The 17,370-nt window shown below is 49.7% G+C and overlaps 1 protein-coding gene across 3 annotated transcripts in view; it reads right to left on the bottom strand.

The window, feature by feature from the left end:
* The window catches only part of ACTN1 (actinin alpha 1), a 94,659-nt gene that overhangs the window by 10,050 nt on the left and 67,239 nt on the right, over nt 1–17,370 (bottom strand). For all 3 annotated transcript variants that reach the window (XM_063092070.1, XM_063092071.1, XM_063092069.1), the window contains exons 8-12: nt 15,810–15,895; nt 8,421–8,513; nt 7,107–7,337; nt 5,314–5,461; nt 1,560–1,710 (exon numbers count right to left, since the gene is read on the bottom strand). In XM_063092070.1, coding sequence (XP_062948140.1) covers nt 1,560–1,710; nt 5,314–5,461; nt 7,107–7,337; nt 8,421–8,513; nt 15,810–15,895 — 709 coding nt within the window. The remainder of the gene's footprint in view (nt 1–1,559; nt 1,711–5,313; nt 5,462–7,106; nt 7,338–8,420; nt 8,514–15,809; nt 15,896–17,370) is intronic.

The raw sequence follows: 17,370 nt of genomic DNA on the forward strand, positions 1-17,370 counted from the left end.
AGATTTGGGCCATAATTCCAAAAGATACAACCTCAAACACTATAATCCTAAATGTTGAAATCCACAAAGATCAAAATCCTGAAAAATCAAAATCTCTAAAAAATCCCTAACATCTTGGGCCAGCCCGTGGCTCACTTGGGAGAGTGTGGTGCTGATAACACCAAGGCCACGGGTTCAGATCCCATATAGGGATGGCCACTTCGCTCACTTGGGAGAGCGTGGTGCTGACACCACCAAGTTAAGGGTTAAGATCCCCTTACCGGTCATCTTCTAAATTAAAAACAAAATAAAACAAAACAAACAAACAACGAAAAAAAACCCTAACATCTAAAATCTCGAAATTTACAATCCCAAAAGATTAACACCCCAAATGTTGAAATCCAATTTTAAGTTTTTTCCCCCCACTATTTTAAATTGTTGAGATTCTTTTTTACAATTTGCTATGCTAATATACTTCTTTTTTGCATCATTTTCAATACTGGAGGTATAAATTATGTAAAGACTTTGAGTTCTAAATCATCTTATGCATTTTTTGCAAACTTAACTCCACAGAAGTGCATTATCATGGCACTGAATTTGAGTGTAAGCATTGTGCATGTAAGTAAAATAGTGGAAACTTCCTCAATAAAAGAAGAGATGTCTTTTCTGTATGTCTGCATTTGTGAAAGATAAAATTCCTCAAGATCTCAGCTCTTTGGACAACTGGATATGTGGTCGTGACCCATCGTGGTTTTTGATCTCATCATCAAAAGACTGAGGTTTCAGATGACCACAGTCATAAAGCTGGGTGCACACAATTACCAACCATAGTGATGAAATACGTTTATACGTTTCACTTTTTCACCTATTTCTCCATGAATAGTTTGTCTGCTCATAACTCTTATATCCATACAACTGTAGCTAGTATACTTGAGTGTGCTTGCAAAAATGTATGTTATAATTGCCTATTTTATTGGATAAAGTGGCCTATGTTCTGTCAAGTTTTTATGTCTCTCAAATAAATCCCCTTTTAAAAATGTAAATAAACATCTTTAAATAATTTTTTTAAATTACTTTCCAGAATTTTATTTTTGGGATTTTGATCTTTCACTATTGTGATTTTCAGGATTTTAGATTCTAGAGATTTTGATTTTGGGGATTTCAACATTCAGAAATATAGCATTTGAGATTGTATCTTTCAAGAGACAAGCAGGTAGGTGACCAAAGAAGGCCAGTCCTCCTGTCCAACGGTCCCAACCCCAATGAAGGCTGGAGGTGATGCCAGCCTTGACCCCCATTTCTCATGGCAAGGAGCCACCGAGGCCCAGCGAGAAACCAGGCTTGGTCATCCTCTGGTCCTGTATGAGTTACAGGCGAGGACTGAAAGCCTGCAACAGGAAGGGAGTGGTCACAGACTCATTCCCCATCAGGAGGGACATTTGTTATCTTCTGCCTCAACTCCCTTCCTGCCCAGGCACCCTCACTTCCACAGCTGCACCCCCACCTCCCACAGCAGCTGAGAAAGCTGAGCCCAGCCCCTCACCAGCTGCCAAAGTGTGGGGGTCGGGGGACGGGCCTACTTGAGCTCCTGCGCGATGGCAGCGATCTGCTCCACGCGGTCCTGGTGAGCGGCCAGGTCACTCTCGAAGGCCTCATGCTTCTTGAGCAGAGCCTTGATCTCCGAGAGGGTGGCTGTCTCGTAATCCTTCTGCCGCAGCATGGCCTCTTTGCCTGGGATCAAAGAGAGGGGCACACGGCTGAGCAGGAGCAGAAGATCTTCTGGGCCCTGACCATCCACCCCACAGGGCCCAGGAGCTCCGCTTCTGGGGGTATTTGCAGGAGGCATCCACCGTACAGTGATCTGCAATGTGAGAAAGCAGGTGTGCAGCCTGAACATCCAACCACAGAGTGTGATCAGGAAAGTCACTACTCTCAAAATGGGGCATTTCCAGGCCATTAGAAGTGGTTACATGTGAAGGCTCTGCAGAAATATGTGGGAACCAACAGGGCATAACATCAGCTTTATAAACAGCAGGAAACACAGCCATCTGTGCCCTCTGGTAAGACCAGAGAAAAACCAAGCCAAACACCTCAGGGGTACCCCATCTTCAGAATTCTTCCAGTCATTGTCACTGGCTCCCAGCAGCCCTGCAGGGACCCCTCCCCCAGTTACTCCCAGTGCCATGAGCACATCCAGTGTGCTCTGCACAAAAGCCATCGGGCCAGAGCCTTCCTGACCACTAGTGCACTGCCCTTTCCCTTTAGGGCAGGAGCATGTCTGGTATTCCTTGGATTTCTGTTTCCACCAGAGGAAAGCAGGGATGAAAAACAACTTCCCAGGACTGTTGTTTGATGATGTTCCCCAGCTACCTATGAACCACGGGCACAGGACACAGGCATACCCTCTGCATTTGCATCATCACAGAGACGCGCAACCACCTCAGTAATGAAGGCAGGGCTGCAAGGCCAGGAGCTAGTCCCCACACAGCATTTCTTCCTCTACTACTTGTTTTTGGTGGCTGGACTATACAGGGATCCAAACCCTTGACCTTGGTGTTGTTAACTCTGTGCTAACCAACTGAGCAATCAGCCAGCCCTCCTTTAGTCTTTTTTCTCTAAATCAGAATAATAATATAACAAGTTTAGAAAAAAAGTTACAGATAAGCCTATTTATGTACTTCTATTCATTCATACCTTACATAAATATTATGTTAAAAACCCTGGGGAGGTTGGTCATGGGTGTGGTTCTGTTGGTTTTAAAAGGAGAACACATGAGAGTGTCTACCCCCCCACTTCCTTTCTTGCAGTGTGTGATATCCTATGTCACTGAAGTCACCACCAAGGCGGCCCTCGCCATAAACGTTTCCTGGACTTTGCATTTCCCAGCCTCTGAACTGTAAGCAATATATATCGTTTCTTTACAAATTACCCAGTTTCAGGTATTTCTGTTATAAACAACAGAAATGGACTAATATAGAAAATTGGTACTAGAGAAGAGGAGTGTTACTGATAAGAACTAATTGAAAATGTGGAAGTTCCTCCAAATTCTTCCAGCTTTGGCAGAGGCTGGAAGAATTTGGAGGAACAGACTAAGAAAAGCCTAGATTCTGGTGAGGAGAGTTTAGAACATCTTAAGAGACTGGTTAGACGGTGGTGATCAGAATGCTATCAAAAATATGGACTATAAAGACCATTCTAGGAAGGTCTCATATAGAAATAAGAAAGCTTTTTGGAAACTGGGGCAAAGATCACCCTTGCTGTGAACTGGCAAGGAACTTGAGGAACTTGGTTGCATTCTGTTCATGCCTGAAAGTTTTATGGAATGTGGAACTTCAAGGTGCTGACCGAGGGTATCTGGCAGAAGAAATTTCTAAGCAGCAAAACATTCAGGAAGCTGCATGGCTCCTTGCCACAGCCTATGCTGAGTTATGGCAGAAAAGGCATAACACAGAGCCAGAATTTATAAGTCAAAAGAAAGCAGAGGGCAAACAATTGGAAAATTCTCAGCCTGGCCACATAAACAGTGAGAAAGTCAGTTCAACAAAGGAAATCAACAGTGTAGCCTGGCAACTGCTTGCTAAGGAGATTAGTACAGAAGAAAGGGATTATCAGGAGAAGAGAAAAAAGACCTTGAAGGCATTTCAGAGATCTTCAAGGCTCTCCCCCCCATCACAGCCCTAGAGGCCTAGGGAGACAGAAGAGTCCTGGGTAATAGGCCTGCAGTGCCCTCCACGGGCTTGCCGCCCAGGGCCACCTCAGGATGCTTCTCATACCCCAGATGCTCCAGCCTTGCCTTAATTGGCCCCAGGCATGGCTGGACCAGCAGTGGAAGATACAAGCCAGAAGCCTTGGTGGCGTCCACGTTGTTTTAAGTTTGCAGGTTCACAGAATGCTAGAGCAGTGGAGATTTGGGAGCCTCCACCCTAATTTCAAAGGATATATAGAAAAGCCTGGGGAACCAGGAAGAGATCTGTCACAGGGATGGAATTAACGTATAGAACCTTCCCTAGAGTAATGCCAAGCAGAAATGTGGGGGTGAAGTTGCAGCAGAAAATCCCCACCAGGGCCATGCCTGGTGGAGCTATAACAGCAGGACTGCTGTGGAGACCCCAAAACTTTAGAGCTACCAGCATGCAACACCAGCCTGGGAGAGTTAAAGCATGAATTGAGACCAGGAAAGCCATAGGAACAGAGCTGCCTAAGGATTTGGGGACCCAACTACCACACCAGCATGCAGAGGATGCCTGAAATGGAGCCAAGGTAGATTTTTCAGCTTTGAGATTTGAAGCCTAACCTGCTGGTTTTCAGACTGGTTACTATTTCTTCCTTTTTGAATGTGAACGTGTACCCTATGCTTGTCCCATCATTATATCTTGGAAGTAGATAACTTGTTTTGATTTTACAGATGGGACTTTGGAATTCTGAACTGGGACCAGTTGACTTTCGGGCTATGGGAATAAAACGAATGTATTTGTATGTGAAAAGGACATGTGTTTTAGGGAGCCAGGGGCGAAATGCTGTGGACTGAATGTCCCCCCAAACTCACTGAAGCCTAATTCCCACTGTAACTGTTCCGGGTGAAAGGAAATTCCTATTACGATCATGCAAGGTGGGGCCTTGAAGAGGTGATTAGATTCTAAGGACATGCTCTGGTAAATGGATTATTTCACTGATGGTTTAATGGTGTCACAGATGTGGTTCTGTTGGCTTTAAGAGGAGAGCACATGAGAGTCTCTCTCTCACTTGCTTCTGGATTTTTTGCAGTGTGCTACTCTGCATCACTGAAGTCACCACTAGAGAAGGCCCTCACCATAAATGTTTCTTGGACTTTGGACTTCCCAGCCTCTAAACTGTAAGCAATAAGTATTATTTCTTTGCAAATTACCCAGTTTCAGATATTTCTGTTATATGCAACAGAGACAGACTAATACAGTCCCCAGGCCAAATTTACACTGCTTTTAAGGGGCAGAGTCAGGATTCAATCCCACCCTGACTGATGCAGGGGAACAGAAACAATAACAGTGACAAGAACTATCAAAAATTAATATTCATGAAAAAAGAATTAACACTTACATAGCACTATACTATACCAGGAACTCTTCTCCATACTTTGTATTAATTGATTTAATTCTCATAAACCTCTATGAAGTTGGTGCTATTACTATCCCACTTTACAGAAGAAACTGAGGCAACTAAAAGGTGAACAAACTTGCCTAATTACACCAGACAACTAGTAAGAGACAAATGAAGCAAACCAAAAGCAAGACAAGAAAGGAGTTGTGCCTGGTGGCTGGGTGGGGGAGCAGGACAGCCAGGAGGCTGGGTTGGCCTTACCATCGGTCCAGGCCTCGTGGATGGAGGCCTTCTGCCGGAACTTCTCCGCCAGGTGGTCAAGCCGCTCCAGCCTCCGGATCTCATTCAGCAGCCACTCCTCATAGCCCTTCTCCACCTGCTCCAGGCAGCCCCAGGCGTTGTTGATGTCCTGTAGGGAAAGAAGTGTAGGCTCAGGGCCCAGTCTTGGCCTGGACCCCAACCCCTTATCCCCGAGACCCCTGCAGCTGCTCCATACCTTCCTGATTTCTGCCCCATTTCCACCCCAGCCAAGCACCTCCCCAACTCCCAGCTCCCATTGGTATTTCCCTCGGCTCCAAAGAGCCAGGCCTTGTGGGCAAGGAGCAGGGACTGAGTCCACATAGGTCACCCAGCTATGGGATTTTGAGTGTGCAGTCCTCTGAGGAAAGAGCCCAAGGCCCTCCCTGCCCACGACTGGCTTCCAACAGGTCTCGAGCCAATCACAGAGGTCGTAGAGCCAGGGAAACAGAGCCCCGATGAGGGAGGCGAGCAGGTATGGGAGCCACCAGCCTCCCCACATTCCCGGATCCACTCGTGGGCCTCTGGGCAGTAGCCTGGAGCTTGCAGGGACCCAGGCCTGGGTGAGCTGGCCCAGATCCTGAGAGGACAGACACTGAGTGCCAACCCACAAAATGCTTCAGACAGGGCTGCCTGCAGTTAGCGCAAGGGCACCCAGCTGAGCAACACCAGGGGCCAAACCCGCCAGCCTGTCACCCTCCCCACCACGTGCCATGGCCAGGCTGCCTCTGCACTAGGGAAGGGGCACTTTTTCTAGTTCTCACACAGCACCCTTTGGCTAGCAGTGGCTCTGGCCACCTAAAGCTACTGATTCAGCCTTTGAGCCAGTAAAAGGACTGCAGTTTTCCAAATTGCACATGTAATGTCAAAGTCCTTTTTTTTTTTTTTTTTTTCCTTTCAAGACTCCCTCAGACCCTGCCTACTCCCAGAGCTGTCTGTGCCCCCTTCCTCTACTAGTCCTGCCATACTCGCCTGTCTTCAATTTAAGGAAGAAAAAAGCTCTGCCTCGGTGCGTTTGTTAATTTTATTCTACATGTTTCTCTGGCTTATAAAACTTTTCCCTAAGTCCTGAGGACAGGAAAAAAGGAGATGAATAACAAAAAGTGACATAAAAGAAGAGTATTCTATGACATGGAAAGCTAGTCACAATATAACAATAATTTTTTTAAAGCAGATTATATAAAAAATGTTTTGGGATTCCCTTAAAAATATATTTATGTAGAAAGACTAAAAGGACCTTTTCAAAAAAAATTTTTTTAAGTTGATACTGGGTAGTGAGATTATGAATAATTTTTATTTTTTGTCTTTTTGCTTACTTGTATCTTTGAAATATACTATCAAAAAATTATTTAATAAATGTTTTTTTTTTTTAAAGTACTTAAGATTTCATGGAAGTAAAAATTAACTTTGCTACTGAGTTATGCTCTGCTTGGTTCTATCCATCAAGAGCCATCTTGTCTACAAAGATTTTTTTTTTAGGGGGTTGGTTGGTGGTGCTGGGGAGGTCAGGGGTCCAGAAGGACACACCCCTTCTGAATGGTGAGGGGAGAGGCAGCCGCCCCAGATCACTGAGTTTTGGCTCGAGTCTGGGCTGAATCTGGAAGGGAGAAGTGATTCCAAGAGCGGTGTCCATAGGCAGAAGAAAACACGACCCCCTCCCTCCCCTGCCCATGGCACCACATTTGGTCATGACTAGGAGCAGCTCAGGGATGAAGGTGATGCAGGCTGAGGGACCAGGCTCATTGCCTGGTGCTCACCGAGACCATCCTGCCCTCGGAAGGCATGAAGGCAGGCCGGTTGCTGAGCCGCAGCTTGGTCTGCAGGGTGTTGAAGTTGATCTCTAGCTGGCACTTCTCCTGCACCTTGGGTGGCTTGTGCAGACGCCGGTAGTCGCGGAAGTCTTCCAGCTTCTGCTGCATGGCCTGCATGGTGTTCTCGGGCACTCGGTTCTCCAGCCACGGAATGGTGCGGCGGATCCACTCCAAAAGCTGGGGGTGGGGGGCAAGCATGCTGGGAGTGTGCAAGGAAGGCTTCCCTGTGCCCCCAAGGGGGTCTCTCCTGATAGCATGCTCTTTCCCAACTATCATCCTAGGGCATTCCCAGGCCACGAGGCAGGTTCCAGGGTGTTCCCTCTGAGAACCGCAGGCTTGGTGAAGCCTGGCTACCAGGGTATGCTAACTCACAGCCAGCATCACCCAACCTCCTTGCTCTGCCACAGGAAGAACCTGGCGGGAAGATGGCTTGACTAAGAGGCAGGAGACCTGAGTCCTAGTTGTAGGTCCTAACCAGCTGGGCCTCTTTCCCCATCTATACCACAGAAGGGATTAACAGCTATTCCCTGAGGTCCTTGTCACCTGACCTTCTAGGATTCTGGAATGTGGGTTCCCAACTGGCTCCTGGGGCAGGGAGCTGGCCTGGAGCACAGGCAGGGAATAGTCTGGGTTGTTTCCCTTGAGCCAGGGTGATGGTGGTGCAGAAGACGGAGGAGGAGTGGAAATGACAATAGGAAATATTCTGAACACCTACAAGGTGCCAGACATGTTGCATGAATGAACTCATCTGAATAATGCCAGGAATCCTATGGGGTTAAGTGCTGTGATCATCCCCACATTATGGAGAAGGTAAACAAGGCACTGCCAGGTCATTTGGTGTGCCAAGGTGACCTGACTGGAGCAGGAACTTAAACCCAGGCATGTGGGCTCTAGAACTTGGGTTCTGACTATGCTGGATGGCAGATCCACCCAGAGGCTGGGCTGAGCAGCTCAAAAGGCTGAGTTATTTTAAGACAGAAGTGGAGCCTTTACCCAAATGTAGCCAATGGCAGAACAGCAAAGCCAACACTGTCCCATTCTGTCTCCAGATGGATCCAGCCACTAAGCGAGCTGCTAAGTGAGCCAGAGTAAAGCACAAGCTGCCCTGGGTTAACCATGCTGGGAACATGAACTACACTCAGCCCGGGACTATGCCCCAGGGATGGATTTGGAGGTACAGGCTCTGGGGGCTCTTTTTCTCTCAGGGTAGGGTGGGCAGGGCCTTGCGAGGCCAAGTCAGGAGAACCCGGGGGTACCCACATCACTGGCCAGCTTCTCATAGTCTTCCATAAGCTGCTCATTCTCCTGGTTGACGGCCAACACCTTGCAGATACGATTGGCTGCGGTCTCCGCCTGGCAACAAGACAGACAGTCGTGATCAGCCAGCCCCGGCAGCACCTGGTACACAGCTGCGTTGACAGACCCCTCCCCACCCCTGTAGGTCCAGATGGTCGGAAGGGAGCTCCCTCCTCTCCCTTCCTCACCATCATCATCGCCAGCCCATGGCCCAGTCCCCTGGGTCACGTGAGCCTGGATAGAAGTTTTGGTGGCTAAACTGGACCCCTGGAAAAGGGCTGAGTTTGAGGCCCAACATGTGAGTTGGGAAGAAAGGAATCCAATGACTGATACAATGAAAATGCTCGGGTCAGGCAGAGAGGTGAGAAAAATCTATGCCCACCCTACAATTCCAAGTGGGAACATTGGGATCCCAAGGCTCAGGACCTCGGGCTGGATTTGCCAGGATCTTGGAGATGCAGGAATTCAAATCTGGGAGTCCTGGGATAAGGTGCTGACTAAGCAGCAGTGAGCCCCCCCCCACCACCACCCCCAGGATCCCTGCAGAGCCTCTCCAGGCTTCTGGCCCAAAGCCCAAAGCAACTTTAGTGCAAACCGAGGAGCCCACTACTACACTAAGGGTAAGACTTAAGTATCAACCCAGCACAGGAAGGATGCCCGGAAAGCCCAGAGGAGGCACCTCTGGAAAGCTCAGCACACATCGCACACTGAGGGCCAGGAAGAGACCTGAGACGAGCCTCAGCCTGAGAGTCCCCCAATGAAAGGGGACTGAGTGGTGACCAGATGCAAGGGCCTGGAAGCCCCAGAGATCTCACCCTCCACGACTGCAGAGGAACTGTGCACCTAACACCAGTGGGGACCTGGCTCTCCTAAATCTAGTCGGCTCGGGTGGTTTTTAAGTCCATCCATGTTCTCGTGCGTGTTCTAACCCCACACTGAGGGCCGGTGAACTCGAAGCCTTTTGGGGGCCCTGGGGTAGGAAGGAAGATAGCCTGGGGATGGGAGAAGGTAACGTCTGCGAGACGGATACGCGTCCTGCGACCCTGGGGAAGGGTGACCTGCAGGTGATAAAGGATCCTGGTTTAAAGGACAGAAGGAAGGGTGGTTGATGAACACCTCTCAGCTGGTTGATGAGCAAGACCAAGTGGGTTTCAACTGCAGCAAGACGAACTGAGGTGGGGCGGGGGAGCTTCCCAAAACGAGGGTGCTTAGAATTGGAAGGAATGACTAAGACAACACAAATGTTTTTTCTTTGAAGAACTTTTTAAATAAGATGTACACCCACCAAATTATGTGCTCCGTGGGGGCACATGATTGTGCTGGGGGATGGGGGGCGGGGGCAGAATGAGATCATCTTAAAGGTCCTTTCAGGTGCACAGTCGAGACTGTAACCTACAGGGCGAGGTGTCCGAGTGGGCTGGGACTCCACAGGAGAACGTGGGAATGGCAGAGGGTGACCTAAGAGTCCTCTGGATGGGGACTTCAAGCTCCAGGTCTCAAGAAACTGAGGCAAGGAGTCACACCCTTAGACCCTCATCCCCTGCCCCCAACTATGTCCTGGAGATGCCAAGACCTCTTCTCACACAGAACTCCAGACTGATGGTCATTCCTCTCGAGAGCTAACAAGTAACCTCGGGGAACCTCCAGGGGCAGTGAGGAGGGGAATTTCTTCCCTGGAGCCTGTCCCAGAAGATGTGGGGCCCCACAGAGCAAGCAGGGCCATGGGAACATGAGGCTGGCTGGGGTAGCAATCTGCCTGAAGCACCAAAACTGCCACTTCTGCTGAAGGCTACAGCAGGGGACCGGGGAGAGGCCACGTGTTCTCCTCTAGGCTGACACTTATGTGAGGGTGTGGGGGGCTGCAGACCTTGCCACAAATGTGCTTACCAAGCAGATAAGACTCATAGGTAGCCACTCATCATAGGCAAGAAGCAGCTGCTGCTGCAATTTTTAATGGTTAAATCCCACCTTAACCTTGTTTCCTCCTGAAATCCTGGGCTCATTGGTGATAAACTTTGATGTGTCAATTTATCAAACTGATGGACTGAGTGAGGTCCATGGGATTTTAGGAACTGTGTCCTGTGGGCCTCAAAAGCCCCGCCCATCCCCTAGAGGCTGTTGACTGTTCCAGGGTCAAAGGGGGCTCCTTTTGGATGAAGTCTGGGGGAGATTCCTGAGCGGGTCTCCTGGGACTTTTCACAGAGATCCACCCTCTTTCCCAAGCCCCTGTCTCATCCTGCCCCTTCCCAGGCTGGCCTCGCCAGAGGGGACTGACAGAACACCGACCACTATAAGCAGCAGACCTGCCTTTGGAAATGACGCACAGGCTTTGTGGAACAAAAAGATGCTCTCTTTATGAAAGGTCTGTCTACAAACTCCACCAGGGTTCCCTCAAGGGACAGCCTGGTCCCTCCATTACCTTTCATAAGCAGGTTCCTAGAATCCAGATCTGACTTTTAGAAAAAGACAACAGGCAGAATGCTCAGAACCCTAACCTTTCCCTAGAAGCTGGCACTGCCCAGCCCCCTCCCACAGGCAGGCTGCACCCTGAAGAAGACTGCTGGGAGGGGGATTAAGCTTGTTTCTGCAGCGGTCCCTTCATGAAGAAGGTTCAGTCACCCCCCAACCTCAGCCCAAGAGGCAAGACAAGATCAGCTCAGAAGTACAAGCTCGGTCAGGCCCACAGGATGTAATCCCCAGACTGGAGGGGAAAGAAGACTGTCACTGGTGAGAGCTGGGCCTACTCCAGTCACCCCAGTTTTCTGGCTTTCTAGCTTTTCTCTCCCATGACTACAAGAACCCCATGCACTATTGGGGATTTAGAAGAGAGGCACCAAGAACCACCAAATACATGAAGAATCTCAGAGACTGCTTTAGTTCAGAAGCTCAAAGGAGACATTTGTTCTAGGCGAGGAAAGATGTATTCCCTGAGAGGACCTCAGAAGAAAACCCTCCACAAATCCTGGCTTCAGACTATTCCCGCAAGAGGAGATGGGCTGCTCTGGAATTCAAGCAAGAAGAACCAGAATGCCCAGACTTTTCTGATGTTCACAGAATTTGCACGAGATAACGAAAAGTGAACACAGATAATCAATGGGCTGAGAAAATATTGCACAGTAATAGGCAAAATATTTACTTCCAAGTGCCAAAGGAAAAGACTACTAGAAATTTGTTTACTATTCCTTAGTTTGTTATTTATGTTTTTTATGACCTACTTTAAAGTGTACTATTATACAACTTAACATATAACAATACACTTAGTTTCATATTAAAGAGTTATTTTTTTAAAGTTATGGACTATTATCCCCAGACTACTTAGTCATCCCACACCAAACTGCTGCCCTAATAATCAGCATCACATTACCTGGTACAGGTATATTCTAGAGAGGAACTGTCCTCAACTAAGGTGATATGCAACATCCAAATGTGGACAAATGCTACACCATGGTTCTGCAACCCACAGATTCATATGAATGTCACATTTTTAGTCAAACATGTCCCAAATCTAGCTAGAATCGCCCAATTCCTTCCTCCCACAGCTACCCACTGCCTAGTCTTTTCCCTTGTCCCAAGTCAGCAACCAAGCCTGGTGGTCCTTCTAACAAGGCCTCCAGATCGGCGAGGACCTCAGACCATGGATCCGAGCTTCCCCATGGTGGCGGGCAGGGCTGGGTACCAGACAGGGGAACTGACACCCAGGCCATGCAGCCCCTCTCTCCACTTCTGGTGGTCCCTCCAGGACGCCCTGCCCCACAGGCAGCCTGGACACTGCTAACTCACTCCCCTGCCGCATGCTTCACTCTCGCACCTTGAAACTTCTGCATGAGCTGTAGCCACCTTCCTCAACAACACCTGCCCTTTGCCATTCCTCCCTGAGCCTTTCCCATGTTGACCCCCACTCAACCCTAAGACCCTGGAGCTCAAGTGTCTGCTGCTCAAGAAAGCTTTCTCGGTGTCCTGCAGTCCCATCTGGAGCACCAGAGAGTGCTGGTCAGACAGCAGCTGTTGGAGGCTTCCTTTTTTATAGGGTTTTCCCAGATGGACTATGAATTCCGTGAGGTCAGGAATGGGATTTCCTTCCCTTAGAAGACTCACAATAGTGAATAAGGTGACTGGTGGACAAATGTATGGCTGCAAACAGCACCATCTACTCCTAAAAGAATCCAGAAACACCTGCCACATCAAGTTCATGCCTTTGAGGGTTGTTTCTCAGAAACTAGACCATGACCATGAATTTTAAAGCACAAACTACATAAACAAAATCTTGATGCTCCCTACCCATTCGAAATCCCTGCAGGGGAAGAGGGGAGGAGAGGAAAGCAGAGAAAGAATCAGAATCAAAATCAGCCTGTCTAACAGTACTTGGTCCTCATGACACAAGGAAAATCAATCACACAGACCAGAACCCCATATGCATGTGGGGGCACGTGTTGCATACACACATGCACACAAACATGCACACGTGCATTGGACGCTGCTGGCTTTCTAGTTCCATCAACCCAGGTTTGGTGAGAGAAAGACAGAAGAGAGGATGAAGGGCCCTGGGCATGGGATTTGGAAGATCTGCCCCCATCGGTGTGTGGGAGACAGTCATGACAAGAAGAGTGAGTGAGAGAGAGTCCTCTTGCTTTACCAGCCCCCTCCCCCGGCCTGCTCTGCTCTATGTAGTTGCCTTAGAGGTGGTTGGGGGCAACTCTGGTCAGGTAGCCCAGGTCAGGAGAGGACCACCACCACCACCGCCACCACACCCAGCTGGTGACCTTGTCCTCAGACATGGATGAAGGAAGCATGAAATGGTTGCAACAGGGATGAGTGAAGGGAAGAGGGCATGGGGGAAGGTGATATGAGATCTGGGAGGGAGAGCAGGCTGCCACACGCACACACACACGTATGCGCACACACACACACGTATGCACACACGCGCGCACACACACACACACACACACGTGCGTGCACCACCCTCCAAGCATTATCACCAGCCGGGACACAGAGGTGGCTTCAGAGACAGGTAAGGCCCGTGTCAACAGGCATGAAGCCCAGGTCAAAAGCCCTGAAGAAAAAGAGGAGAAAGAGGAGACAGAAGAAAGAGAGTTGGAAAGACCACAGCAGAGCACTCAGCCCAGCCATGTACATGGGCTAGCAGACTGTCTGGGGTTATCAGATTATGAGGCAGATCCAGGCAAGTAGAGGGACGCTGCTCATATCCCAGCTAAGAGGTGGGGAGTAAAGGGGGCCATAGGAGGTGGACGAGAGAGAGCAGCAGTAGAGGTGGGTGGGACCAAGAGGAAGCAGGAAGCAGGCCACAGAAGGGACTGAAAGGGGCTGGCAGCCGGTGGGGCTGGGACACCTATGAAAAGGAGCTTCCAGATGGGGCTCCTCTCCTGTCTTCAGTACAAGCCAGTGAGCCCTGGAAGGAAGGTGAGGAGGGGCTTAGGACCCCATCTGGTCAGGGAACAGGGCTGCTGCTAGCCCACATGATGTCTTTGTGTGATTTTGTAAAGGTGCCTCTTCCCCAAGACACTTCTATCAGAAAAATGTCATGCTGATTTTGCTATAAGACACTTTCACTGCCATCTGCAGGATAATTTTAGTAATAAATTCTCAGACCTTCCTTGTCTATGGCACTCTTGTGTGGTATGCAACCTGCACAACTATCCATGGTAGGCCTGGTTGGGAAGGATCAGGCAGGGCTCTGGCCTGGACACCAAGGAGAAGGCAGGAAGACTTCTCCTTGCCCTGGCTGCTGGTTAAATTTGAGACAATGTCCTTGCTCAAGCAGAAAGGAGGAAGAGAGAGAAGTGAAGGGGTCCCGGATGTTTAAGGGAACGGTGAGGCAGTGTAGCCAAGAGCTGTGCTACTTGGGATAAGGGCTCTTGATACAGGTCCAGGAAAGAAGCTGAGACCACAAGTCTCCTCCCTGTTTGTGGTATCCACTGCCCAGTGCACAGGGACAGAGACACAGGAGGCCCTTCAGAAGCTAGGGTTTTCTGGCATCTTCGAGTGTCCTATCCAAGGTGCAGAGAGGATCCTGCCCCTGCAAGAGGAAGAGCTTCTCTAATTCCTCCTTTCATTCCAGGGCCTGCTGCTGGAGTGTCCCGGGAGGACAGAAGAGATGGGCAAAAGGGCAGCAGGGAGAGTGGGCAAGGCCAAGGGAGAGCTCACCTTCTGCGCACCCGAGAGGGCGTGGCAGTGACATGAAACATTAGGCCACATGGCCTTCCCATCCAGCCTTAGCGTGCCTACACATCTGCACAGAGAAGGAGAAGAGGTTGAGAGGAGAAAGTAGGCAGCAGCAGCAGCACAGAATAAACCCAAACAGCCACGGCAGGCAGAGAGAGAACACAGGACAGAGAGACACACAGAAAAGGAGGGAATGAGGAGGGAGAGGAAAAACGAGATGGTGCAGGAGAAAGGAGGTGGGTGGGAGTTGAACATAGTGTGAGGCGAGGCAGAAGACAGACCGGGAATACAGAGGACACACAGCAGAGGAGGCTGGGCGGGGGGAAGGGGGTCCCATCATGCATTTCAAGACTACGATGCCATGCGGAGGGTGGGACATTCGCATGAGTACATGACGGGCCCACGGGCCAAAGCTGTGAAGGTTCTGTGGTCATGGCAATGTTGTGCTTCTTCTGGGGTCCTGTCTACAAGGGGGGTCTGGGTGAGGGGCGTCCACTGCCTGAGCTAAGCCTGCTGATGAAAATGTTCAAATCCACTGCAGCTTGGATGGTGCCCTTCCACTGTGGTACCCATGTGTAGTGTGGAACCTGCATGACTGGACTTTAACCTCAGGCTTCCCTGAGCAAAACTGGGCCAGGACACTTGAAGGGACTCACAGCTGCCCAATCCCTCTCTCCCTCTTCCCAGGATTGTGCTTATGCCTGGGAACACAGAGTGCAGAGGGACCGCATGGGGGTCTCAGGCAGGATATAGGAGCGAAGGAACCAGGGCCGAAGGGGCTTTGAACAGATTTGCTAAATCGTGCCTGTGAGTGGGAGAGAGGGGAGGGTGTTATGATGCCTTTGCAACATGGGTACGTGAAGACAGATGTCTCCCCAGATCTGCCCCGGCTGGTCTCACGCACACAGCCCCTCCTGCATAAGCCACTCATCTGGCTCCCAGAAGGTGAGCTCTTGTCCAGTTTTCTCGGTAACAGCAGAGGAAGATGAGAGAAGGAGCAGAGGTGTGGGTGGGAGAAGAGCCAAGCCAGAACAACTAGGGGCCAACTCTACCAAGGAGACCAGGCCATCCAGATACCTGTCACCAGGGAAAGGTGGGGGTGGGCAGGAGGGCATGGTCTGGGATCTGGCATGAGGTGTGCTGGGCATGGAAGGAGCAGGGGGCCCCAGGTACCTTCTGGGCTCCAGAGAAAGCGTGGTAGAAGCTGGACACATACGTCATGATGGCTTTCTCATCCGGCCGTGCTGTGCCGACGATGTCTGTTGAGAAAAATCTGGAGTTACGACCAGCTGGTGAACACACGGCACACCTCCTACTGTGATGCACAAAGCAGCTCGCGGCACCAGGAAGTATTCTTGCCAAAATGTTGAGCCTAAATCTAACCAGCCTCTGGCATCAGCTGGCACTTATAGGAGTATGAGAGGTGGAGGAAGGAGAGAAACGATGCCCAAGGAAGCAGACAGATGCACCCAGAATAAGGAACGTTCTACAGGACTGCAGGCCCAGTTCCTGCAAGTTCAATGGCAGGAATAAAAGGGACCGAGGGGAGGAAAAAAGTGCTACAGATTAGAAAAGATGCAAGGAATGTGACAACTAAATGCCACATGTGCACCTTGTTTGATCCTGATTAAAACAAACCAACTCTCCAAGACACGTTTTCAACAACTAGGGAAATTTGATTATGAACTGGTCAGTAGATGTATCAAAGAATTATTATCAATTTGCTAGATGTGAAAATTGTTTTATGGTTACATAAGAAAATATCCATATTTTTAAGGTATGCATTATGTAGTAGGGAAATGATGTGATGTCTGAGACTTGCTTTAAGATATTTCAACAAAGAAAACAAAACAAAACAAAGTAAATATGACAAAAATCTCAATAATCATTGCATCTGGATGAGGGGTATATAAAAGTTCATTGTACTATTCTGTTTTTGTATGTGTTTGAAAACTCTCCCCCTGGCATTCTGAAATTTAAAAGCCGCTGGTGGGCCGGGGAGCAGAGGGAAGGGGTGGTCCTGGATCCCACCACAAACCTTTCCCACTCCTCGCACTGAGCAGGCGCACTCCAAAACAGCGCCCGAGCAGCTGGGGCCAAGGAGGGCACCAGAAAGAAAGTGGCCATGGTGTGTCAGGCTTCTCCCGACAGGCAAGGGCAGAGGAGGGGACAAGAAGACCTAGACTGATCCCGGCCTTGAGGCAGCCCACGGGCCCCTCCTGAGATGCCTCCCTTCCCCTACAACCTCCGTTCCCCGCGTCAGAGCTGCTCTGTATGCTGAGGTGTGAGGCTGAGTTTCCAGCCCCAGGACCGTATATTTGGTAAGGTGTTCTTGAGTCATGCTCTGAACCTGTCCCCATGTAGGTGGCCTGGTTAGCAGGGCCTGAGACACACAGGCCTCAGCGAGAAACAGAAAAGTCAACACCAACCTGGGTCCCCTCCTTCCCTACCTTGCATGAGAGCCACTTGCTCTGCCAGGATCTACTAAGCAAGTGGATGAGAGGCAGAAACCTCCAGCACCAGGAAAGTCCAAGCCACGGCTCTATAGCACCCTGCTCAAAAGGCAGGGGAAGAGGGCCAGTCCCCAGGGTTGAGAAGACTTTGAAGATGTCAAGAGCAAACACACACCCAGCCCCCAGTCACAGCTGGGGCATGGAGAGGACACTAAGCTCAGCAGTCTACAGACCATCCAAGCACTCAGAGGGTTAGGACAGTGAGCCTTGCAGGGTCCCTC

The sequence above is a fragment of the Cynocephalus volans genome, chromosome 3, assembly GCF_027409185.1.
Source record: "Cynocephalus volans isolate mCynVol1 chromosome 3, mCynVol1.pri, whole genome shotgun sequence".
Classification (NCBI taxonomy): domain Eukaryota; kingdom Metazoa; phylum Chordata; class Mammalia; order Dermoptera; family Cynocephalidae; genus Cynocephalus; species Cynocephalus volans.